General features: G+C 43.4%; 1 protein-coding gene across 2 annotated transcripts in view; it reads left to right on the top strand.

The window, feature by feature from the left end:
• SCUBE1 (signal peptide, CUB domain and EGF like domain containing 1) overlaps window positions 1-24,960 on the top strand; it is a 200,428-nt gene that overhangs the window by 77,615 nt on the left and 97,853 nt on the right. For both annotated transcript variants that reach the window (XM_074901185.1, XM_074901184.1), the window contains exon 5: window positions 23,100-23,225. In XM_074901185.1, coding sequence (XP_074757286.1) covers window positions 23,100-23,225 — 126 coding nt within the window. The remainder of the gene's footprint in view (window positions 1-23,099; window positions 23,226-24,960) is intronic.

Here is a 24,960-nt window from a genome sequence, read left to right as displayed (position 1 = left end):
TTCAAAAAACTGCTTTCTTAAGCCACTCCTTCTGGCAAACTAGGAATCCCTGGAGAGCTGGGTTAGTCTGTGGTCTTGGCAGGGTTTTCTTCTGGCCCACCAGGTCTGGTGCAAGCACAGGTAGTCCTAGGCATAAATAACTCTGATTTTAATGAAAAAGATTTATGTGGTCATAAAGGAAAAGTTTCCCAGTGAGCCAGTTCTGTACATGGCTAAATACCTAGCCACCTATGCACAGAGAAATAGTGTCTTTTTTTTCATATTCTTCCACCACATAAACAATAGAGATGACTCTGGAGAACGCTCTTACTGCAGTGTACGTTCACTTGCTGGAAGTTTCTTAGCAGATGCACGTGGATTTTACCCAGCCTTTGGAGCAGATCACTGGAAGTGAATATCCCACAAATAGAGAAGACGTAGAAAAGGACCCCTCTCCCCCAGAACAGCGTTTCTGATTTGGGTAATAGCTCTTTGTATTTCCTGATCGGGAATCCAGGGCAGCATCAGGGGAGGGAATTAGGGATCTAATACTTAAGTTTGGATGATCAGTTGCAAATATCTTTTCACGCCTGGGGATCACTTCTCACGCTGGGGTTCATCACCCTACAAGCAGAGCTTGCCCTTAGGCGGGGGGCACCTGCGCCTTCCCCTGACAGCTGCTGTGGCAGGTTCCCAGGCGGCTGCGGCTGCGGGCCGTGCCCTGCTTGCAGAAACAGGAGCTGACTCAGGCAGATGTGGAAGTTCTCTCCATCTTTTTTCAAAGCAAAATATAGGGAGGATTTAAAATAGCATCAACAGTGAAAAATCAGTGCTATTGAAATTTCAGCAAATTTTGATTTTATCTTAAAGCTGAGGATTTGCCTAAGCCGTGGAGGACGTCACAGTGTGTTGCAGGTGTTAGAACAGTCAGTCAGTCATAGCTGGGACCATCTAATGGTGTAAGAAAGATAGGGATTGTCAGAAGAGACTGTTTTTTTCAGACTTACTTGATAGATATGGAAAACCTGGCAAGCTTTGAGCATGTAAAATCTTCAGGTCTGGAATAGAAACAAGAATGTTCAAAAGTACATATGAACTGAGCCCAGTTGTTCCCCGTTTCACTGGATGCACTGAGGGAAACACTGGCTGTAGTGAGCAGGGGAAGAAAGGGGGATGAGGTCGTTATCGCCAGTGGGAGAAAAGGGAGAGAGAGTGCTAACTGATCTTCAGGTGATACTGCCTCAGTATCTCCTCCATGCAGGTACCTTGGTTTATTTTGTTACTTGGATTTTTTTGTAAAAGCATATTGCTAAGGTGGCAAAAGCACAAGGGACAAATATCACCAGTGTGAACTCAGCAGTAATTGCATAACAAATAACTGATAATTTTATTACAGAAATCCTCAGAATTAGTTTACAGATGTTTATAAAAGCCATTCCACCAAGTGTAACATGGTTCATAATTGCTGTGCTGAGAAATAGGTACCTTTAACAAAGCGAAATCCAGCAATGCAAGACCCGTTCTAACTTTGAAGCTTTGAGAAATCGATCTTTGAAGGTGTCTTCCAACCTAAATTATTCAATAATTTTACGACGGCAAGACTTAGAGTAATTGGTGTTGTGAGGATATGGTGATGAGTATGTAGGTAGGGAGGTGTAATGGTTGGGCTACAAGAGTGTTTTCTGGACCTTTGTTGTAATTGTAATGCTGGGAGTAGTTCAAAATGTATGTACATAACCAAGTCAGATCTCTCGCTCAGGAATTAGGGTAAATTTGTTTGCAAACTCTTACAGTGGAGTCACCACGTGCAATGATCCGCTCTTAGGTCGGGGGGGGATATAAGGAGAGAAGGTAGGATTTCTGAGCAGGCGTTCTCCTTGTTCACATTCCCAGACTAGGGTACTATGTGAAGTTCTTTTCCATTCCCTTTCAATTATTTTATTTTATTTACAGAGCAAATTCTAAAATAGCATACAAATTATTTTGAAACTCTCCACATTTGGCCTTTCTTTTTGAAGACTGCATAGCCTGTGCCTCGGATACCGCATCCGAGAGCCATTCCTATCTCCCTTAAATCCGGAGGCACTGAGTCAGCCATAGCCCTTCTCCAGCCTTTCCAGTCTTAGCTGAAAGACTGGGATGTTACAAGCATGTCATACTGTGACAGGGGCTTATTAGGAAAGAAGCAAATACACTCTTCAGCTTATATAAGAATGCACAGGAACACACAGATGTATTCAGGCTGCACTGCAGCTTTATGCACAGTGGGTTTTTTGCTTGATCAATATTATGTGAAATGCGTTCATTTCAGGTCCACCTTCAGAAGTCTTTTTTTTAAAGGTCTGCAATCAAAACATGTTATTTTATTACTTGAATATCTGTTCTGGTAAGACTTGCACATGTCAGTAAAGCATAACACAAGCTCTACGATCTCCGCATGACAATTGAATCTCTTGATTTCCCCAGAGCAGTTGAGGTTGGAAGGCAGCTCTGGAGACCATCTAGTCCAACTCCTTTGCTCAAAGCAGGATCAGCCAGAGTAGGCTGTCCAGGCCCGTATCCAGGCAGGGGCTGAATATCTCCAAGGAGGAAGGCTCCACATCCTGGCTGGGCAGCCTGTGCCAGTGTTCAAGCATCCCCACAGTGAAAATGGCATTTGTTACGTTTCAGCGGAATTTTCTGTATTTCAGTATCTCAGTTTGTGCTCCTTGCCTCTTGTCCTGTCACTGGGCACCTCTGAGAAGAGTCTGGCTCCGTCGTCTTTACTTCCCCTGTCAGGTAATTATACACACGGATAAGGTCCCCCTGAGCCTTCTGTTCTTGAGGCTAAATGGTCCCAGCTTCTCTTCATATGTCAGATGCTCCAACCCCTTACTCATAACTCTTCACTGGACCCTCTCTGGTAGGGTCCAGGCTGAGCACCAGATGCATAAACAAAGAATAAACAGCCTTCACATATACAAGATTTTTGCTTCAAAATACTGTCTCCGGGCTAAAAGAATCCCTGCCATGTCCTGAAAGCAAATTCACGTGGAGGTGGGGGAGCCAACGTTTGGAAGGACTTGTCTCACACCCCCAGAAACTGTACCAAGTAATTAGCAGAAGGTGCAGATCTAGAACTGGCTGCTTACAAAATTATAACATGCTTTGTGCTTACTAACATTTTGTGAACAACTCTAATATTCCAGTATTTCACGTTAAGCCTGCAGAGTAGGACTGTTTCCCTGGCCTTTTTTCTCTACACTTTAACTTCATTGCTGAAAACTATTATTTTTCGTTTCTGGTCAGTGTATTTTTTTTAAATGGTTTAAAGAAAAACTCACATTGTTTTTAGCCCAAAATATGCTGTTATTCTTTGAAACAAGTTAAGGTGGATGTTTTTGATCATCTCTATTAAACGGGCTGGGAGGGAGTCTCCCTGGTTATAGGGGATGGCTGCTGAGAGGGCGTTGGTCTGGGTTGGATTCAGTGGCCCAGCTGTAATCCAGGGGCAGTAGTGGTTAGTACAGGTGCTTCATCGGACCTCAGGGCCGCAGCAGCACAAAGAGGAGGCTTGGTCTCTCCAGTAGTTGCAGCTCAGAGCGTTCATTCGTAAAGAACAGGCTGTTTGATTAAATCCAGTTTTTCTGTGCCCCTGTACGCGCTCCGTTAGAAGTCCTGTCTCCCCGAGCTGTGCCATGGCGGTGCCCACCCGCGGTGGCTCTCTTCCCGGAGCGGTGTTGCTCAGCCCTGCGGTCAGGCAGAGAGCAGAACACAGAACTGAAGCAAAGATCTTCCCATCTAAACAGGCAGAAGAGAGCGAGCCGTAGGAGTTTTCAGTGAATTTCCTCCAGGCATTGCAAGAGATCCGGCTTCCTGAGTTGTATCCCGTGCTCAGTCCAGGAGAGCAGCCTTTGAGGGCACAACTTGAGCTGAATACTTCTTCATCTGCAGCTTTTTTTGTTGGCAGCTCTCACAATTTCTTTATATTTAAAATGGATTTCTGATTAAAAGCACAGATCATGCAAGAAATAACTTTTCGACAAGTGGGCAAACGCACTTCTGAAAATCAGAGCTTAGGTGTGAATTCTTACGTACACTCAAAATACTGATTTTCATAAATAATGTGTAATTCCAGCTTAAAATTTGCTGTTTCAGCAAATGCTTTTACCAGCAAATTATCTGTGTGAAATTCATTGAAAGCATGCCTAAAAAGGGAATGCAACATTCATGAGCATTTATTTTAAAATTCAGATGTGCATTGGGCATTTAAAAAAAAAAAAAAGGTACCTATTGCATTCTAACTCAGGTCTCCAATCATACAGAATTTTATTGCTCAGAACCAACATCCGTGTAGACCATACTGGTGATGATTCGTGGTAACTACTGCACCATGTAATAGTAGGGTTTAGCCCTGAAAAATACCATCAAATTATATAACTATCTCATCTTGTAAACCACAGAGCAGATAGATGGTAAATACTTGGGGATCCAATGGAGAGTAATTATCAGGTGAGCTGCAAGGACATGTAATTATTGGGAATACCGATGGTATTTACTGATGTAGTTACCACATAAGTCAAATATACTTCAGGACTCCATACTCATTCTCAGTGTAAAGCGTAACCATTAGTTTTTGTCATGGGTTTTCTCCCAGAATTCTTCTGTTTGTTGAGTTTTCAGCTCATGTTTCCCGTTGCAGCCGCCCAAAGGAAGGGCTCAGCCCCCTTATCACACGTCCTGGGGGAAGGTCAGAAACCTTCTGTGCCATCCATCTTCTCTGTCCTCCACTTCCTTCGACGTGCAGGTAGTTTTACTCACTTTGTTTTCCCTAGTATCCTGTGTTCCTGGCCTGCAGCCCCATGGCCGGCGCAGCCAGTCCAGCCAGCAAACCTGGCACTCGCAGTACTACGCTTCCAGCTTCCGTTACTCAGTTTGCACACAGCAGCTCTGACAGAGAGCACACTTACTGTAACAGAGTGCGGTGGCCAAAACCTGAAGAAAGGTTCTAGGCACCTCCAAAATAAAAGGCAACAACTTTAAGCAACAATCAATACCTACATTTCTTGACACTTGCATAGACTGACGTGAACATGCAAAGGCGAGGCACGACCATGGCGTAAACAGTCACCGCTGGTCAGGGTGGCAGGGAGGCAGGGAATAGTAGGATGAAAGGACTCTAAACTTTGGGAGGAAACAGTGATAGATTCACTAGATGTAGTTGTTGCACTCTCAGAGTGAAATAGATTTGTCAGCTTTTCTGCTGTATCTTATGATTTGTGGGTCGAAGGTGCTCATCAGGTTTTTGTTTCACTGTGCCAGTATATTATAGAAACTTTCCATTTTCATCAGAAGTCGACACCTTTGTTTCCTTTACTGCACTTCAGGCCTTCCCAGAACCAGCAGGTTCTTCACTGTTATACATTGCACAGGACGAGAACATCATAGTTTAACTGAAGCTGAACACAGTAATCGAGATGCTGGACAGTATTTTTTTAAAAAAACCTCTATTTATTTGAAACAAATAAGTGTTATTTTTGGTGGTCACGTGCTAGACTGCTGTCTTAGCCAGACGCATGCACAAAGATCCACGTGCACTTTTTCTAGTCTCACAGTTTGTTCATGATGTCCCAAGTCTTTATTTTAGTTGATGTATTAGAAGACCTGTTGGAGCAGGTCCAGAGGAGGCCACAGAAATGATCAGAGAGATGGAGCACCTCTCCTGTGAGGCCAGGCTGAGGGACCTGCGGCTGGTCGGCCTGGGGAAGAGCAGGCTCCGGGGAGACCTTAGAGCAACCTCTCGGGGCTGGAAGGGGCTGCAGGAAAGCGGGGAGGGACTCGTCATCAGGGGGGAGGGATAGGATGAGGTGGAGTGGTTTTAAACTAAAAGAGGAGAGATTCGAACTGGATACAAGGAAGAAAGTTTTTATCGTGAGGGCGGTGAACCACTGGCACAGGTTGCCCAAGAGGTGGTAGATGCCCCATCCCTGGAAACACTCAGGCTCGGGTTGGACGGGCTCTGAGAACCTGATGGAGTTGGGGGTGTCCCTGCTCGCTGCCGGGGGTGCACTCGATGGCCATTGGAGGTCCCTTCCACCCCAAACATTCTGGGATTCTGTGAAGAGCCGATCGGGTCGTTTGTGCTTTTTGCAGAGAGCACGAGCCTAAGGAGGAGACAGACTGCCTCCGGCTCGCTCCTGGACCTGTCGCGTTGTTTTGTCTAAAATGGCTTTCTCTTTCTACTTCGTGTGAGACATAACACCGACACGATAGCCACTGCTGTCCAATATAGCGAATGTGTTGAATCATCTTTTAAAAAACATTTGTCTGACATTATGTTGGAGAAGTTCCAGTTCACCAGCAAGATGAGGTAACAGAGGAATAGTCACATTGTCTCTGTGCGTTTCATGTCACACGTCCAAGAGAGATTCTGACTTCTAGGGGAGTTTATTTCTCTCTCTCAGCCGTTCAGGGAGAGAACAGAGACTGGACTTCTGCTTTAGACAGAATCTATTTGAGAGGGATTGTAAAAATACAGGCTTCCCACTTTCACATCCCTGAGTTTCTTCAGAGTTACTGCTGTAATCTAAGCAGTCTTAAATGTGGCTTTACTGTTTGTTCATCTAAGATGCAGTTGGTTTAGAGATTTGTGGGAAGCAGTATTTTTGCTGTGAGAAGTAGCATTTAAAATTGCTGGTTCAACTGGCCTTACTATGAGAACAATGCTATTGAATTTTCTTCAAACTTCTTTATTATCTTTGGAGAGCTTTTGAAGATATTGAGAGCAGGCATAATTACCAAGAAGCAATTTTAATAATTCTAGAAATCTCTAGCTATGTTTCCTATTTTGCATTTTCTCTTTGACACTGTTCCTGTAACACCGATTTCTTCATGTCACTGCGTGGCATAGGCAGGTACATTAATTTATCCTTACTCCTAGAAAATGAAGCTTAGCACTTGAGGCCTTTGACCTCATCTGAGAGGGTGAGAAATTACTTCTTTAGTTTTAAACTCTGAAAAGTTGTTATAGAACCAAAGAAGCTGTCCATATTAAACTAAATATAATACTTTCTGTTGATAACAGATCTGCCCACAACTTGTTTCTCTTCAAAAGGTACCTATGCAGAGGTCATTGTTAAAAAACAAGCTTTCACGATCTATGCTAAATAAAGCACAAATTTGTGCCAGGTTATCAGAAAATCTGTCACATAATCTTGTGTTCTGACATTAGCAACTTGGGACCCCTAGTACAACCAAATCAGTGACAGTTTTCTGTTCAGATGAAGACCCCTTCCTAGCTACTCCTTTAATAAGGAGATGAGGTGGTGGTTCTGCGCCAGTGATTATTGCGTTGTACTATAGCTTTTGGATCTGAAAGCTCTTGCAACATCATAAATTCCATGTAAAGAGCAACAACTTCTAAATTATCAGTCTTCGATTACTCAATGTTTCATTAAAAAAACCCTATTTTGTAGGACTGTAAGTGCAAATGCCATCTTAGAAAAATACATTAGTGCAAAACCTCTTAACAAAGTACTGTTTATTTATAAGATTACGAGGTTTTACCTAACATTAGTCTGATTCCTTCTTATTTCTTAATCCATTGACATTAATAAAACTTGCATGCAAGAGAGAAGACCTGGAAGACAACAGGGTCAAAAGCAGCATAGCAAACCCTCTCAGTACTTAGGAAATTTGGCAATTATCATCATGGAGAAGAAAAAGTAGAGTGGCTGCCAGTAGGATTTCACAACAGTAGATGGAAGGAAAATCTCTGTCCTTTTGCTCACACCATAAAGTTGAAGATGGAAACTCAGTGGCATCAGTGTGGAGCAGCAATCTTATAAATGATGTAAAATGGCTTCCTAGTGCTGGGAAGCTCGGGGCTCTTGGGCTGGGGTAGTACGAATCGTAGCTGGCACATGTGCCAGGCCTATAAATTTCTGTGCCTGAGTTGTGAAGCGAGGTCATAAAAGCAGCTTCACGGGAGAAATGCAGGCCCAGAGAAAGGAGAAGGGCTCCCTGTAGCGTCTCCGAGGGGCTCAGGGGTGCTGTCCCAGTTTTGCTTTCTGGCACCCACCACTTGGCCTGCCCTCTGCATTCCTTTTGTTCTGCACAGAAAGGGCGGGTGGCGCTTCCAGTCCGGTAAACACGCGTGTCCCAGGGTAGCACTGTGTTCCCTTCCTTGGCTGGCCGAGTGAGGTAGCTGGACTTTGTTGTGCATATGTTGGGTTTAATTCAGATTATGGTACCCTGTAATTTTTAAGGATGTGGATTACCATCAAACCAGATTTTTAACTTTGAAGTCAGACCATTGTTTCTACGAGTGTAGAAAAAAGCGCATCAGTGATGCCCAAAACCAACATACAACATGTATTCAAATGGCGTAAAACTCACACCCTGTGGCAACTTTCCAGGTCCACAAACTCTTCTAAATTATGGTAACAACACAGGTTGGGTTATTTTTAAATTGGTGAAATAAGAAACATACTGTTAAACATACAAAGAACTTAACTTCATCAGCACTTGGGAGTGCTAAGCTCTCCCAGTCTGGCACCTGGCGACTGAAACTCCTGTTTGTATCACAGCTTGTTTGCCCAGCACTTTGCTTCTGGACATCCAGCGTGTCCCCTGCGGCGCTCCGCTGGATGATGGTAACGATGGTCCTTATGCCAGTGCAGAGAGGAATGCTCATAATGTTTCTTTGGTCTGATGTCACCCCACAAGCAGCCTGGTTATAGAGAGCTGTGGTGAGAAAGATTGTAGCAGATGAAACCAAGCCTTCCCACAAAACTCTAATAGAGATGCTGAAAAACACATGTTTTCTCAAGCCAAGCACTTCGGTGGCATCGAGCTGTAGTTGTATAAGGTCACAGAGGAACACGGGATAGAAGTGAGGGGCACACCTTTTTCGGGTGAGCCTGAAAGCTGTATTCCCTCCCTCTGGCTGCTGTCCTTTCCATTCATTTCTCCATTATCCCACTTTTTCTGTGTTACTCTTCTCCTGTTACTCCAGGTCCAGGGAGTTTAACTTACTGATCAGTTCAGCACACTGCCTTCCCTATTCCATATCCACACTAGATCACTTCCAGGACTTCACCAAAACCAGCTTTGCTTGCCTTCCCTTTATGGGGCTTCCCTTTCATCTCCAGCCTGGGTCTGTGACCCCAGACCTTCTCCTGACTGCTTATGTGCTGTGTGCCAGCATTATTACTCACATCCTCTACGGGCCTCTGTCCAGCTCCTCTGACTCAGTGGCAGTGACTGACCCTTCATTCCTGCCTGGCCTCCTTCATCTCCTTATCGTGCCTCTTCCCCGGGACCTCTCTCTCATCTGCTTTCTCCATCTGAGCAGGGCCCACGCACTCACAGCTTTCATTTTGCTCTCAGCCAAGGATCTGGCAAGCTCTTTAGCAGAGATGTGTCACAAGGAGTCTACCCTGTTACCTATGGGGTGATAAAAGCGCAGCTGTAAGACATACAGCCTTTCAGTGCTATCTCTGAGAACATTTAAAAAATACTTCTGTGACTTAAGTGTAGGGGAAATGCACCCATTCAAGTAGAAATGGTGGAGATGTAGAGGTTGATGCATTCTTTCTGAAGCCGTGAAAACAACTGCAGTTTTAGTTGGGATATGGCATGATGTAGTTGGCTTTTTTGGGAGAGTCTGCCTTTTGCCACAGTGGAAGTTATTAATTCTGAAGACCCACAAAGGCACGCTTCTGGGTTCCATTCCGCAGGCATCCCTAACATGAAAAGGTAGTTCTCTTTCGAGAAGCACCATACGTATTCAGAATATGTTAGCACAGGGGAGTTTGAATTTTGACATTATTCCTTCTGCTTTTCCATTGAAAAATGGCACAATTTTACATGATCAAGTGGAGGAAATTCCGCCTGAGAATTCAAGGGACAGAAAAAGAGAATGATTTAGCTGATGCCTGATTATCGTCAGGAATTTTTTTGTTTCTTCACTTACTGATGAAAGAGAATAATATTGTAAAGCAGCAGAATATCTTTTTAAAATGTCTCATCTCAGAAGCTTTTTCCTCTCTTCAGAATAAAAATAAAAAATTTTCTCAAATGTCTGTGCAAGATTGTGTTCACACTGAAGTGACCCTTATGTATTACGTGCATTCTGGAGTAACCTATGAGCAGTTAGAATTACCAAGTGTCCTTCCAGTCACAGAGTCCAGCAAAGTTAAGAAAGTGTTGCTTAACAAAACACATGTATGCTTTTAATACTTCATAAATTAAGCAAATAAACTCCCAGTGGCCTTAAAAGTATCTCAGAGGAGTGCAGGAGACTGACCAGTTCATCAGAACCATGGGTTTGTTTTGTTGACAGCCGTGCGGGAGGGTTGATCCGAGGGACTGGTAGACTGGGAGTTGCTGTTCAGCTTTCAGCCTCTTGAGTTCAGCTGGGGAATTACAAAACTAGATATTTTCTGTCCAAGTCTCAGGCAAACCAGAAGGGAAGGCAATCATAACACTTCCTTCCAAGAGTTTGTCTTCTATTCCTTCAACTTCAGAGGTAAAGGATAACGTTTGGATACTAAGAAAGAGATTTCACTAATTTCTGTTTTCTGGGGAACTTGGCAAATAGTCCCTCAGATAAGCTGAGTTAGCCCATTAGCTGTCCTATTAAAGCCTTTCAGCAGAGCTTTCTAAACAATTCTTACATGTGTTGAAATCTAGACAGAAGGTGGAAGCTTTTTTTCCATGAAACCGAACCCAGTCAGCGTTAGCATTTCAGCTGAATTGGATAGTGGAGTACTTTGAAACATTGCAGAGGCTCTAAAACAGAAAGGAAAAGAATTGGTTCCTGCCATCTCCGTATGTTGTTCATCTTTACTGGCTCACAATTCCTTTAGGATTTCCACAGTAACAAGTGGAGAGCTGAAGGAGCTATCCAAAATGAGCAAGCATTAGCTCTCACTTTAGAGGTGGAGAGACAGAAGCAGTGAGAAATCAAAGGACAACACAAGACAATAACATGTTCAGGAAAAGAATTCAAGTATCTTGCATTCGCTTTCCTAACTAGCTCAGGCTTTCCATTGTAAATGTGGCTGTACCGTTGAGCTGTTAGCTTTTACTCACAGACCATTCTCATTCAGCTAAAGAGTTTGGAATTGCTTCATCCTAATAAATTAATTTGACTGCATTAAACCTGATTAAAGCTTTCTGCTGTGTATCTTGGTCTAACTCTGTCAGACGTATGTGCCTGAGCTTACCAACTCCTCATCTCCAACTCACATGCTCCAACGGTCTTTAAAATTTGTCAATTCTTTCTTCCTTCCCTCCGCACTTTTCTCTTACTTATGTTCCTTTTACTATCTAGAGGCAAGGAGAGGAAGCGGGAGATTCTCCCATCATCATCTTCAACCTCTGAGTCTGGTATAGGTGTGTAGGGAAAGGCCCAAAAGATGTAAAAAGCTTTTGCACAACATGTGGACCTTCACTTTGTGTGGGAAACCCTGAGCGGCACATGCAGAGCTCCCACGTGCACATCGCCCGTCAGAGTCAGGACAAAAGCGCAACGTTTCAGAAGGGCTCCCTGTTCTTATGTTGTGTGACTCTTCAGAGTCCCTGCAGTCACATCTCGCTTTGGTAAGGGTTCCGTTATTTAGGAACTGACTTTGTGTACTGAGTGCATCTGCCATTTTGCTTTGGCCTTTGAGGTTTTAAAGTTCACCGTGCTTTACAACTGTTTGGTAACACATGTAGTGTTGAAATCCTGTTTCCCCCGGTTGTACAGAATCAGAATAGCTTCCTGTTATTATCCTTCTCAAAAAGCCAAACTTTCCCACCACAGACAACTTTAAACTGCTGGCTTCAAATTTATATTGATTCTGTCACTAATCCGGTGGCTTTTGATATGAGTCTTTTAGGTGAATGTGCAGGGTTCTTTAAATTTAATTGCAGCAGATGTTTCTCTGGGTTTTCTCTCTCCCATTTCACTCTGGATTTTAGTTGTTTTTCCTTGGAAAGGTACATGAAAGGGAAATCCTTGTATAGTCAAATGTTTGTTTTACCATGTAAAGCTTGCAAAGGGTCCTTAGCCTGGGCTGATTTCTTCTTGAAGAGCTGTAATTATTCATGGAAAGGGAAAAAAAAAGCCTTTATCACTAATAGGCTTCTTGGTGCTTCTTGTAACAGTCTTTATTATTCCTTTCTACATAATTTTCTATTGATGAGGTGAAAAAAAGGCTTCCTCTGCTGTTGAGAGAGAAAAGGTAATTGTTCTTTTTTCACATTTACCAATGCTTATTGCGTTCCTTATGTGTTTAAAGGACAAGGATGCAGAAAATTATGTTATTGATGGCATCACCATGGCAACAGTTCTTTGGAATAACACATTCTGGCATTGTTATTCTGCACACACAAAAAAGGGGGACTTTCTTTTAAGCACAAACAGATTGTGCCCCTTTTAAATGCACCCATGAACTTTGCTTTTCTGAAGATTTACAGACTGGTTTGGGGCAGAAAGGATTCTGACATCATTTACCTCTCTGTGTACATCACATTATGGTGTTAAAAAAAAAACACTTTGAAAAAGCCAATGGTTTAAAGAGACACAGTATGGGAAGGATACATAAACATTTCTTTGATCAGAAAGACAAAAAAAACTTGAAGGGATTTTGAAATTTATGAGCTCTAGCACCAGGCCCACTAAATAATCAACCAAGAGACAGAGCAGAATGGAGGAGCCAAGCACTCTGAGCTTATTAAAGTGGTTATTTAGTTATGACAGTACTCCAGATAACATAGCTTTTACCCCAGCCACTACACACATCTTAAAACATTTTTATAGGCAATCGAATTGCCCATTCACAAGGCAGTTTGCAAACACAGATTTTGCCTTTCAAATTCAGTCTTCCATTGTCCTTGGTATTGACAGTCTTGCTAGAACGACGTTTGAGAAGTCACAGCTTTTTCTAAGGCATAGCATCATTTTATTCTTTCTTGACTCCACTGGAACTCTGAGTTGGACTACTTTAGTTCTCTGATACTCATCAGAGAAATATGTATGTGTTTTTATTAAAAAAAAAAAAAAAAAAAGGAAGGGAATGTATTGAAATTGGGAACAGGTCTGAAATCTGTCCTGCGCTCTGTGCTGCAGTTCCTGGCACCCTAGTGTGCACCTTCAAGTTCGGCTTCCCCAAGGGACAAGCGATTGCTTACACCCCACTGCTGCACGGAACCTTGGGGTTTGAACCCAAGAACGCTGTGCGCCTACAGAGAGCTTGTGCTTTGTGCAGACTGCTTAAGTGTACCCACAGTCGCATTTTTGAGAGAAACTGTAGTTGACTCAATGGCTCTAGATAGACTGTTAAAATGTCGCTTCCAGGTTGTGTGTGATTTTTCTGAAAGTCTCCACCGCTGGTGGAAATCAGCTGGTTTGTTGGTGGACAATAGCTTAGACCCCTGGATTTCTCTGCTGCCAAAATGTTGATGGCAGCGTGGAGCTCTGGGGGCTATAGCACAGCTCTAGATGGATGTCGCTCCACAGCCAGCTTTCTAGAGCTGAAGCGACCCCAGAAATCTGAACGGAGGCTGGACAAAGTCTGCTGCTTTCTCCCTTATCTTTGAGAAACGTGAGCAGCTTTGTGCTACGGGGGCAAGTCTGTGAATTCTTAACATCATGGTCAGTGTTTTTTTTTGTAAGGATCAAAATAACAGAATGAGCTTTGAATCTCGGTCATGTTTAGCCCTACAAAAATGATAAACCTGATGTAAGGTAATCATTTCATCTGTGCTCCGTATTTACCTGCGGAGCAGCAGGCAGTCTTCATTTCTTGCACAATGTATTTTTGGGTTCAGATAGGTTGTATATGCATTAGTACATATAGCATTGTATATAATTATGACTATCCATTACCTATATAAATTAGTACATATGTAATGATACATCTATAATAGTATATTGTATATTACTGTATATATTATATAGTATAATATATCATTTTACTAATTAGTCCTACAATGTATTTTCTGTTTACATAAAACAGAAAATAGGAAAAAGTCTGTTGCGTGTATGAAACTTCTTCCAGCCGTCAACACTTAGTGATGTCTTTATGTGTTGTGCTCATGGTAATAAAATAATCTTACTAGAATAGCAAAATTAGTATCAGATTTCCTCAGACAACATTGTCTGGGGTGTATTATGCCTTAGCAATGTAGTGCCATAAGTCAAGGCCACAGGAGACTGTTACTTCCCTGAAAAAGAATTTGAGAGTTGTGAGAATATTCCCAGGGCAGAACAGGCATTGCTGAGGTCGTTCTGCCCCTTGAGTTTGGAAGTAAAACCTCACACACACCCAGGGCCCTTCATCATCTGTTGGTTCCATGAGGGGTGAAGCTTAACAGGAACCCGAAGGAAGAATCTGCTTCTTTCGGCTGCTTTGCAAGGTTTGCTCGCTCCCCAGCGTTCTGAACTAACAGAGCCGGAAAGTAAACCTGCTCAGCAGCCCTTCCTGCCTCCAGAGGTGCTATCGAGGACGCGCTCGTTTTGTGTTTAATTACGTGATGTTGCAAGGAGTTATGAAATTTCCCTGGGATGAGTTCAGGATGTGAAGGAGTTCCTGAAAGCAAAGTGTTGTTGAAATATTTACTGTTATTCTGTCTATTTAAATATACTCCCTGTGTTTGAAACACTGCCCTAGAAGTATTTATTTTTGAAGTATTTTATTAGAAATATTTATTTCTGGATACCAAGGCTGTCTTGTGTCAGCTATGCAGATTTCAGAAAAGGGAAGAAAAGACAAGATTTTAGTAGTCTTTTTTTTTAATCCCATCATCCCATCTCTTGCCTTATCTTACACAAATGATACTATAATGATTTAAACTTCCGTTAGACCCAGTTCAAAGCCTTCTCATGAAACATCAATGAAAAGCAGTCTTTGCAATGACATCATTTCTTTATATTTGTGGAAAGTGTCTGCTTTCTGAGATTGTTTTAAGTCTGTTTATTGGAGGACTAAAAACTTTGCAGCATCTTTGTAAGAAGCTTCAAGCATTTGTTTATATACGGAGTTTTCCTGTGACCAGGCAGGTAAAAAACATCTTCTTGCCATTGTCTGGTCTAATACTCTACAATTTGCCCATGTTATAAATAGGTACTTTGTACCCCAAGAGAGAATCTCTTTGAAAAGAGTGAGCCAGAGTTTCATATCTCTAGTATGCTATGAGGCCCAAAGACCTAGAATTTTCAAAAATAACCTGGAAGTTCTTCATTTTGGTGACAACTTGGGACTTCCTTGTAGTCACTGAACCTGAGACCGCCTGAGGGTATTCGCGCATGCCTTGGGGATGTCATTTGCCAGCTCTGTGTAGCACCACATCTCTGGGGACCGGGATATCAGAAGGACTCAAGGTTTATCAGCTCCCACCCAGGCACCAAGAAATAGGACTCAGATGGCAAAAGCTATTTCCCAGCTGTGCCTCCTGCGTGGCCTTGTCTGCCCCCAGCGTCACCTCCGTCTGCCAGGGACTCCCAAAACCCAACCTGTTGTTTTGCTTTACTGTTTAAGGAATTGCAATTTAAAGATGAAGCAAAACTAAAAGCAGATTGTAGTAGTGTTGACTGTGTTTTGGTTTGCTTTCCTGCCTTGCCCTTGTCTTTCTCCTCCCCTGCCATGTATTTCCCTTTGTGCAGAGTCACTGGTAATGGCAGGTGCCAAGCAGATACCGACAGCCTTGGCTCTGCCAGAGCAGCAGGCACACACATTCCCTGGGCTATCTTGCTGAATTTTCTTTGAGATAAACCCTGTCTGTGTGAGAAGGTAACAGAGGCTGTTGGGAGGGTTCTCAGAGAGCACCAGCTTCTACTGGCAGCTCTGCAGCGTGGGAGAGGGACTGAGGTGGCCAGACTTCTTTAGTGTGACCCACCGAGAGCCATCACACCAACCTGGGCTGGATTTCAGCCAGTCTTTCTTATGCTCTATTCTTGGTCCCACAGGAATTGCTGACATTTTCTAAAAACTTTTGAGTCTATTTCCTTTCCCTACCTGCATGGTTTTTCTGCTAAATGAAACTTGGTCTGTTCACTCCCACCATTCACTTAATCTTTCTATCCTCTTTTCTGAAATTACAGTGCCTTTGCAGAATTGAAAATACTTGCTTTTACTGCTGGCAGAATTAAGTTATATTTCTGACACATGACTGTTTCTAAATCTTAAGACAAAATCCCTCTTCGGGGCTGGATGACACGTGGTTTTGTGGCTGCCACTCAGAGCAGGAACATCTTGCCAGGGATCAGACTGCGGGCCTGCCTGCTGGAGATGCTGTCCCTAAGCACGATTTATATACAAACTGAAAACACATGTAATTGCTAAACAAACTTGAATTTGTTTATTTTGTAATATACCAGCAGCTGTTTTCTTGTAGGATGTCCAGGATTTCTCCAGCCAACCTACTTAACAGTAAAATTCTGTTTCCTTGGGTTCGTTTGCCTGATTTATTTGTTTTCTTCTCAACCTCTGTTGGGGTGAGTTGTAGTCACTGAAACAGTTGCATTTTCCTAAAGCTTTCGGCAGAACCAAGCAATTTAGTTCAGGAATGAAGATGGAAAGAAGTCTTGCACTCATTCAGTTAACAAGTGGCACAGATCACTGCATTGCCAGTGAGGTTTCTCTCTCGACTCTACTCGCCTGTGCCTACGTTCGTGCTTTGTACCCACGGCTGTGATCGGCTGAGGAGGGGTAGCTGCCTCAGTCAATTAGTTTCATCCTCTCTTTTCGTACTGAAGAGAGTAAATCTTGGTGGGTTTCTCATGTGAAGACATACTCTGTTTTGAGGTGAGAGCATCCTAGGCTCTCAGTGGTGAGCCGGACATTCACAGAATCAAGAATCAGGCCTGTATTAGTGAACCAGAAATGCCCAGATCTGATGCAACAGTGCAGCATAAAGGTCAGATCCAGGCTGCTGGAAAACAATCCTTTGGCTTCGGTGGAGCCGAGGTCTGACCGTGTGTGTTTGTTGACTGTTACTGGGTGGTTCAGCCAACGTTGGTCCTTCTCGCTCCTGTGCGCACACACGATGCCGGCCTTAGAGGGCTGGAGCAGGGACCTTCACAGGTGGGGCCGGGGAGCCGCTTTCCACAGGCCAGCCACAGTTAAGTGTGCTTTTCTGGGACAGTCAGCCATCTAACTGCATTTATAGGACCACAGTTTACATGCTTAATGTGACATTTGACTTGAAACAGCCATCTTGCGCTTTCACTGACATCACGTTCCTGTCTCCATCAGAAACTTACTGTGTTTTGTTTGGCTTCCAGTCCTGACAGAGTAAACCAGAAACTCCGGGAGAGGAGTTTCTCTCTCAGTCCACTGAATGGTTTGGTTATTGACCGGTGTGTTTTCCTGAGGCACTGTAGTGCCTCACATGCTTTTTAAAAAGAAAACAAACAAAAAATTCCCACTATGCTAACAGTTTAGTAAACAACTAAAATAAGAATGCTTGTTTCCTCTTGTGTTCTTTCCTCTCTCTGCGGATGAAGATATATTCCCCCTTTCTAGCACCAGGCATTGAGAGTGACCATAACTGACGACCAGGTGATCTAAAGGCATGCTACGTGCTGCTTCTTACTTTATCATTATTGTATGTACAGTGTACTTGGTACGATCATGTTTTCGCCATGATACATAATAGGTACTGATAGAGTTTAACTGTATCGACTGATCCCGCTGCAGCTGAACTCCACCCTAGCAGTTCTCCACGAGGGAGAAGTCCTCAAAGTCCCGAATGTCGCTGGGAGCGGTTGCGTAGCACCAATGGATCCCCTGCCCTGGCAGAAGCAATTATCCCCTATAACTGGGATTGATGGAGAGGAACTAACCACAGCAATTGCTTGTTGTTTGTCTGATACAGATTTATGCTTTACTTTACGTACAGGGTGTGTTCATTAAAAGTGTGTAAAGCATTCATAAATAATTAAGCACTGTGACTTATTTTTGTCCAGCAAGCTAATGACTTGCATATAACTTATAGTTAATGTCTTTTAACTCTTCTGGAAGTTACTGGAGCAGAATCATACAAATTCCATGTGATGTATGAATTTCATAAATCATGTATACAACTTTTTAAATTAGTCTTTTATAAGATTCTTTTTTTTTTTTTTAAACAAGGGTGCGACTGTAATATGAGATTCCACCGTGTTGCTAAAATTAACTTACCAACAAAAAAAGAGAATCCAATTATGTAGTTCTGAGGATTGAGTATCAGTGACGGGCATGCTACTGTGCATGTCAGTGTGTCTGTATGGATTAAGTTCAAGATTTCTTGTATTTTCTTACAACATTCAGCCACATATAGTCTGACAATATTCTAAAGGTATTACTGTATTATATCTTTGGTGCAATTTTAAAGCAGTCTTTTTCAGATTGTGTTTGGAATCAGCATGTTTATCTGGAAGTTATAAAAAGTAGCAGCAATATAACTACAGAATAAGTGAAATTGTGACAACATAGAGTATAATGTAAGCATAGATGCTGAACCACAGAGTAAAATAATTGCTAGAAGTCTTTAAGATGAGAACAGGCAGTGATAATGAAACACGAAGGCTGATCAGTACCTTGGTTGTCACAGTCAGCCCGATTTAAGCACTTCCAGAGCCACTGAGCTGAAAACATTTTTAAAGCATAATACAATGGAGGAGTCATTGTATCAGACTGAACATTTTGCAGAATAGCACTATTAAGAGATTTGTGTAACTAGATGGCAGACTGGATTAATGTAGTAGACTCACACCCAAATCTCTCCTAGGCCAGGAGCAAAAATGAACATGGATGTGGGTCATATAACAATGTCTGCCACTCTCCCATGAACAATCTTTTGTAACTGAAAGTCAGAAGAAATCCAGGAATGCAATAGGCGAGAGTTTCTCAAGTCAGATCTAAAATGCTGAGAGAGGATTTAGTTTAATTAGATTAGTGTTCTCCTTTCTTTAGTGGCATTTCTCTTCCTGTTTATAATATATTTTCTATTGGATTTTGTTTTGCTGTCTTTTTGTAAGATGAGTTTGATGAGAATGTGTCTGTGTTTGCGAAGTTTATTTTGCCATCTGCCAGCACTGCTGAGGAGAGCACGCACCCATTCTTGGGCTGTACTTCAGAGAGTACCGTGGGTAGCAGCATGTGGGATTAAGATACTGCTTTTATTAGCAGTTAACGTGAAAAACCTAGAACCTTTCAGCGTTGGACGTGTAGCGTCAGGACAATGAAGTAAGGATTTTTTTGGTGTACAGACTTCTCTTTGATCAACATTTGGTCTTTCCCTTGGTTTGGGAGCTGTGGCCCGTAGTCCCCGCATCAGCACTAGGGGCTGGGACACACAGCTGAGGGCAGAGCTCAAGAGCAGCAGCTGGAACAGCTCCTCGAGTTCCAAGCCAGGGCGATGCAGTTGTGCACACGGGAGAGGCAGCGGGGCCACGAGCCCGTGTGGTGACAGCTGTAGCTCTGTGGGTACTTTCTGGTTCAGGCTCAGGTGGAAGGTCCATTGCCTGATACTTTGCCCGGGCCGTGCAACATAGAGGAGTAGAACTGCTGCTGGCATACTTGCGTAGCATCCTGGGAAGGGCCTCGGGTGATTCCGTAGGTGTTTCCCCTCTGCCCCCTGGGCCTGTGCCACGCTGGTCAGCTGTGGGCAGGAGCGACACGTGGAGCACAGGGCAGCCCTCTTGGTGCGGGGGCGCCTCTGCTGACCTGGGCCTTGTGGTCATTTAAGAGAAAGCCTTAAAACGCGTTTAAATGAGCAGGAGAATCCCACCCCATTTTTCCGCGATCGTGCTGTTTGTACGAGTGACTAGTTTTCCTCCTGTTTCCCCAACTCAAGCCCCTTTGTCCTTGGCCGTGCCGGTCACCCCCGGGATACAGCGGCTTGTCTGGAGCGGGGCGCTGCGGGGGGCTGGGGCGGCCGCCCCCGGGGTCACCCCTTGTCTGGGGCCCAGAGGGCTGAGCCCAGGGCAGGCGCCGGGTGCCGCAGAGCAGCCCCTTTCCCCCAGGGCAGTCCCGCCGTGCTGCGCCCCCCCGGGGGCTCTAAACGAGGGGTAACGCGCGGCCCAGGGTTGACTCAGGAGTGGCGGGGGGAGATGGGAACGGGGACATCTCCTGCTGTGAGGGCAGCGCGGGGCCGGGGTTCCGCCGGCGCTCCCCGTCAGTCCAGTGCAGGAAAACAGGCGGGGGGGGCGTCAGGGGTTCTGGTCCAGTTTGGGGTTTGGACCACATCCCGCCGAAGGGGAACTGCACCAAGTCATCCGAGGAGTATTTTCTTCTCTCATTTATATGCATTTGTATAGCAGCTAAACTAGCATCAGGAAGGTATCTAGCATATTTTTGTGAGGTTTAGCGTGATTTAGATGCTGTATCCTAAAAGGCTCAGTATTGCCCACAGAGTCTGCTTGCAAGAAAAGTAAATCTTATGTATCAACAGTGATTCATAAATCATTTCTGTATGTAGATTGATACAGAAGACATCTGGCCAAATACTGTATTTGTTGAAAAATGAAAATTTGGAATGATTAAAATTATTTGCAAATTAACACAGATTTGGTTTAGATTACATTTTAAACAAGCCAAAATATTTATTAGCTTGCATTTTTATTTAAATTTTTTTTTCAGGCCTAAGCAAAATTTTATTCAGGAATTTTTTGTAATTCTTAGGGTTTCTGAAAAATAGTAAAATATAAGTGAGAAGCTTGGTTGTGGATGAGTTCCTGCTCTTAACTGAAGGATAATGGTCTTTCATCTCAATGGAAAAACTTGTATTTTCTGAAACTGTGGGTTTCAGGCTTAGGAGATTTCTATGATGATGTTCTCCAGCTAAACAGGAAACTGAAATAATTTTTCTACAGCCCCAACTACCTGAGGAATGCAATAACTGAAATGATTAATACAGTAACTGAAATATTGTGGCCTTACACACAACTACCGGCATAAAATTCTGCTTTGTCTTTCACTTCTGTTTCAAAATGCAATAATTCTGGTCTTTGATTTCTCCCGATATTTTTAGCAGTGCACAGTTTCTGTCTTCTCAAGTGATTTTAACAATGGCAGATAGTCACTATCTGTAAGTAAACACTGAAAATCGCTCGCTTCATTACACTTCTGGGCCATTAAATCTTCTTTCATCTGTCTAATTCCTCTCTCCTCATTGCCCCAGCAGTGTGACTCAATCAGGCATGTGTTATCTTTCCCAGATCCTTTTCTGAACATGGTGTAGTGCGCAGGAATGCAGTTTGTCAAACACATTGTGTCTGAAATCCTTTGTTGGGAGAAGTGGAGAGAAAGAGATTATAAAATGCCTCAAAACCTTCAATCAGCCCGTTCCCAGGTTTCTTATATCTGTTCAGCCTGACAAAACCTTCTACCTCACTTGGATGTGCCGAGTGGCGTGGTGTACAGCACATAGTGTGTGTTGTGTCTTTAGTAGCATCTGTTGTCCAGGCTGCAGTTTACAGGGAGTAACTTACTTTGTGCTTTGGCAAGTTTTTAGACTCATTAAGGCCAACACAGAGGAGAATTCAGAAGAAAGAGATATATCTGTTGTCTGTAATGCTGGTTTTCACAGACAGTGAGATTTCAGATCCTGACAGTTTATGGAGGAGAGATGGTGGTGTGTGTCTTTCATTGCTCTGCTAATACAAACCTGGCTGAGGTAAAGCCAAGCCATGCACGTAACTTCTGAGGCCGTCACCTCCTGTCGGCCTGAGGGACTCTGACCGACTTTCTGTAGCGTTTCCCCCTCACAATTCTGTGCACAGAGTTTCTTAGTCGCTATTTTATAGACTGATTTGTGTTCAGTTAAAAACCATTTTGTATGCAGAGAAAATGATGCTCAAATTCATGATAAAGCCTTGACACTTGGCTCCAGGTATTTGCTCGTGTGAGAGCGGCCCCGGCCGAGGGGCAGCCTGGGGGTGCCAGGGGGTGCCTGTACTTTCTGTCAGAATGTAAAGGGGGGGCAGTCATCCTTTTCACCGTGGGAAGCAGAAAGTGCAGCAGCCCTGAAAAAACCTTTCCTTACACTACAATGTCACTGTGGACTGAACATTTCGCACTGGAGTTGTGAGAAATTAGCCTGGGAGAGGAGGAGTGGCCGAGCTGGGGAGGGAGAGGCGAGCTGCGGGGCCGTGCTGGGGCAGTACCTGCCCTCCTCACGGCAGTAGGCTGAGAGATGCTCTGAACCCTCCATCCCTCTGCGCAGAGCGCTTGTCTCTCCTTTCCAGGTCAGATACCCAGGGGGAAGTCCGGGCAGGCTTTGTAATGCAAATCTAGCTAGGCTCCTTCAGGCCAGGCATGCTGGATGCTGACCCACAAGGCCTGAGTTCAAGATCTCTGTGAACGTGTGGGATTTGAATGAGGTCGGTAGTGAAGGCCCCTAAGAGCATAAGGCACGTCGGTATCTGGATCACTGGCATGCTTCAGAGGGCTGGTTCCTGCTGCTCCTGGGCAGAAACATTCGCAGGAGTCTGCCCATGGCGCTTGGGTGGTTGTCGAACAGCTGGTATGTTTTGTTGGATAAAGTCAGAGAGGAAGGCGGAGGTAGGTGTGTTGGAGGTGGGCTGTGCTGGGCGTGGGTGACAGATAATTGAGATGAATAGCAAATACTGAAGAAAGACATCCAGGCAAAAATGTTCAGACACAACCTTTGGTAGATTTTGTGTGTTAAAAAACACAAAGCACATTAACAGGCAAATAAAAATGCACCAGACAGTAACAACCATTAAATTTATGCAAGGAAAAAATAACAGTGAGATATTCAACTCTGACAACCAGCTGTGGGACAGACAATGTCCTGGAGTGTCCTTTAGATCCATGATATTTTCCTGACAGGTTAGAATGTGGATATGGAATAGGGGTCACAAGCCCTGGTTTCTACGTGCAGCACAGACACCCTATACTCCATGGGAGTACTCCATACTCCAGCACCTGTTGTATTTGCCCCAGAGGAGGTTTGCCCTTTGTTACCCAGTTTTGGTGATCGTATACCTCGTGTTCTTGTGCCTTGTGACACATAGGCCAGATGCAAAATAAAAATTGCATTTAAAATTACTGGAGGACTGGACGTGTATAATTATTTTGTAATTTTATTTCAGTACTAATATTTTCCATTTTTCTGTCTTTTTTTTTTTTTTTTTTTTACAGAGGGTATGAACTGTATGAACAAAGATCACGGGTGTGCACACATCTGCCGGGAGACACCCAAAGGTGGGGTTGCCTGTGAATGTAGGCCTGGCTTTGAACTTGCCAAAAACCAGAAGGACTGCAAATGTAGGTAGATGAAGATTAAATTTCAAATGCCCCAAAATGTCTTATTTTCTTTATTGTTGTTATTTTCCAAAAGCCAAGAAATCAACTTTGTTTTGGCCAGAGGTGATTTGTAATTTTACTAATGTGGTTTTTGCTGTAGAAGGTGTGCTTGGGGATGGGTAAGAGGGGTTCAGTAACAGGACGTTGGCAGTGACTCTATTAGGAAAATGGCAACAACTTTTCTACCTTCCTGTGAGTGCAGAAAAGCAAGGGGTCACTGTAATCCAGGCTTTCCTTGCAAAGCAAAACAAATAAAGCACAGAGGATTCTGGCTTGCAGTATTTTCAAAGCCCACAGTGATAGATGCATGATAAATCTACTAAAGGATTTAATGATAAGCCCAGCACAGCTATCAAATTAAGAGTGCTAAAAAAGGTTTTAAAGGATAAGAATATTTGCTTTAGTCCTGATTCCACTACACTCAGTCTACTTTCCTTGTTATTAGTTTGAAAACGTGCAGCTCTATTATATATACTGTTCTTCAAAGGAAAACCCTGAGTGATGCATTCTCGAAGCTGGGATGCTGAAGATACAGATATCCATTAGCCCCCCAAATTGGAAATTGTTCTGTACAGTTTAAAATAATTGACCCTCTGTAACCTGGCACTGTCACCTGAAAGCTGCCAGAATGCATGGGAGTCTTTCTGATGGCTTCAGGGACTCCAAGAGCTTGCTTTCCTGCTCCGTAGCTTTGTGAGAGACGAGAAAAAGGAAGTGCAGCAAAATGACATGAAACATGTTCTGTGCTTTGCGTAGGGCCAGTATTTTTGTGAAAGCCTTTCTTCCACTTCAGCTTTTTTCTTCCTGAGATGTCCACTGTGTAAAACACGCTTAGATGAGTTCCCAAGTACAAAGTCAAAAGAATCACCTTTGAATATAATCAAGAAATGCCACAGGATATTGTACAGCCTGATCGCTCCTCAGCATTAAGAGGCTACATGGGGCCAAAGGCAAAAGCAGAGAGAAAAATTACCTTTATTGTAATTTTAATTGTCAGTGTTTGTTAGAAGTGACCATTGCGTGCTGTTAATTGAAGTGCAGCATCAGCTACATTGTCAAAGTGAGAGAGGATGTTTATTGATGTTGTTTATTATTTGTTCCACACATTTGTACATTCCTTAGGAACTACATTACCCTTTTCATAGTGAGATGGTGACAGGAGGATTAAAGCCTTTTCTAGAACAACAATTCTAAATGCCTCAAGGTTTAATAGAGTGAAAAACTTGATTTTATTCTGTGCCCTGTGGTGTTTGGGTTGTAGTAATGAATTTTTGCTTACAGACCTTTAAGTAGGGACAGTGAGTTTTTCAAGGATGCAGCGCTTGCTGCAGAGTACACCAACCCCTAAACCCACAGCACATTCTGCAAATATACTGCAGAGTCTTATTTAAAATAACTATACTTCTAGCCCTTCCAAATGCAAAGAAGTATAAAGCTGTAGCCAGATAGCCTGGGACAATAATTGTGAGATTACAGCAGGCTATTTATAAAGGTCCAGTTATGAAATCAAATCTTGAATTTTAAAAAAGCCTTTTTCCCAGCTAACCATTTCAGTGGAAATGGCTTAAATCTTGAGCTGCAGCTTGGCAAGTGCTGGGTGCAGCTGTGTGGAAGAGCTGAAAAAAATACACTTGCCCCTGGTCAGCCCAGACGGGGTCGTAGCCCAGTGCAGCAGGGACTGCCAGGGTCTGATGGA

This window comes from Athene noctua, chromosome 3 (genome assembly GCF_965140245.1).
Source record: "Athene noctua chromosome 3, bAthNoc1.hap1.1, whole genome shotgun sequence".
In the NCBI taxonomy this organism is placed as follows: domain Eukaryota; kingdom Metazoa; phylum Chordata; class Aves; order Strigiformes; family Strigidae; genus Athene; species Athene noctua.
The sequence above is the reverse complement of the archived record's forward strand: the minus strand, read 5'-3'. Positions and strand labels throughout refer to the sequence as shown.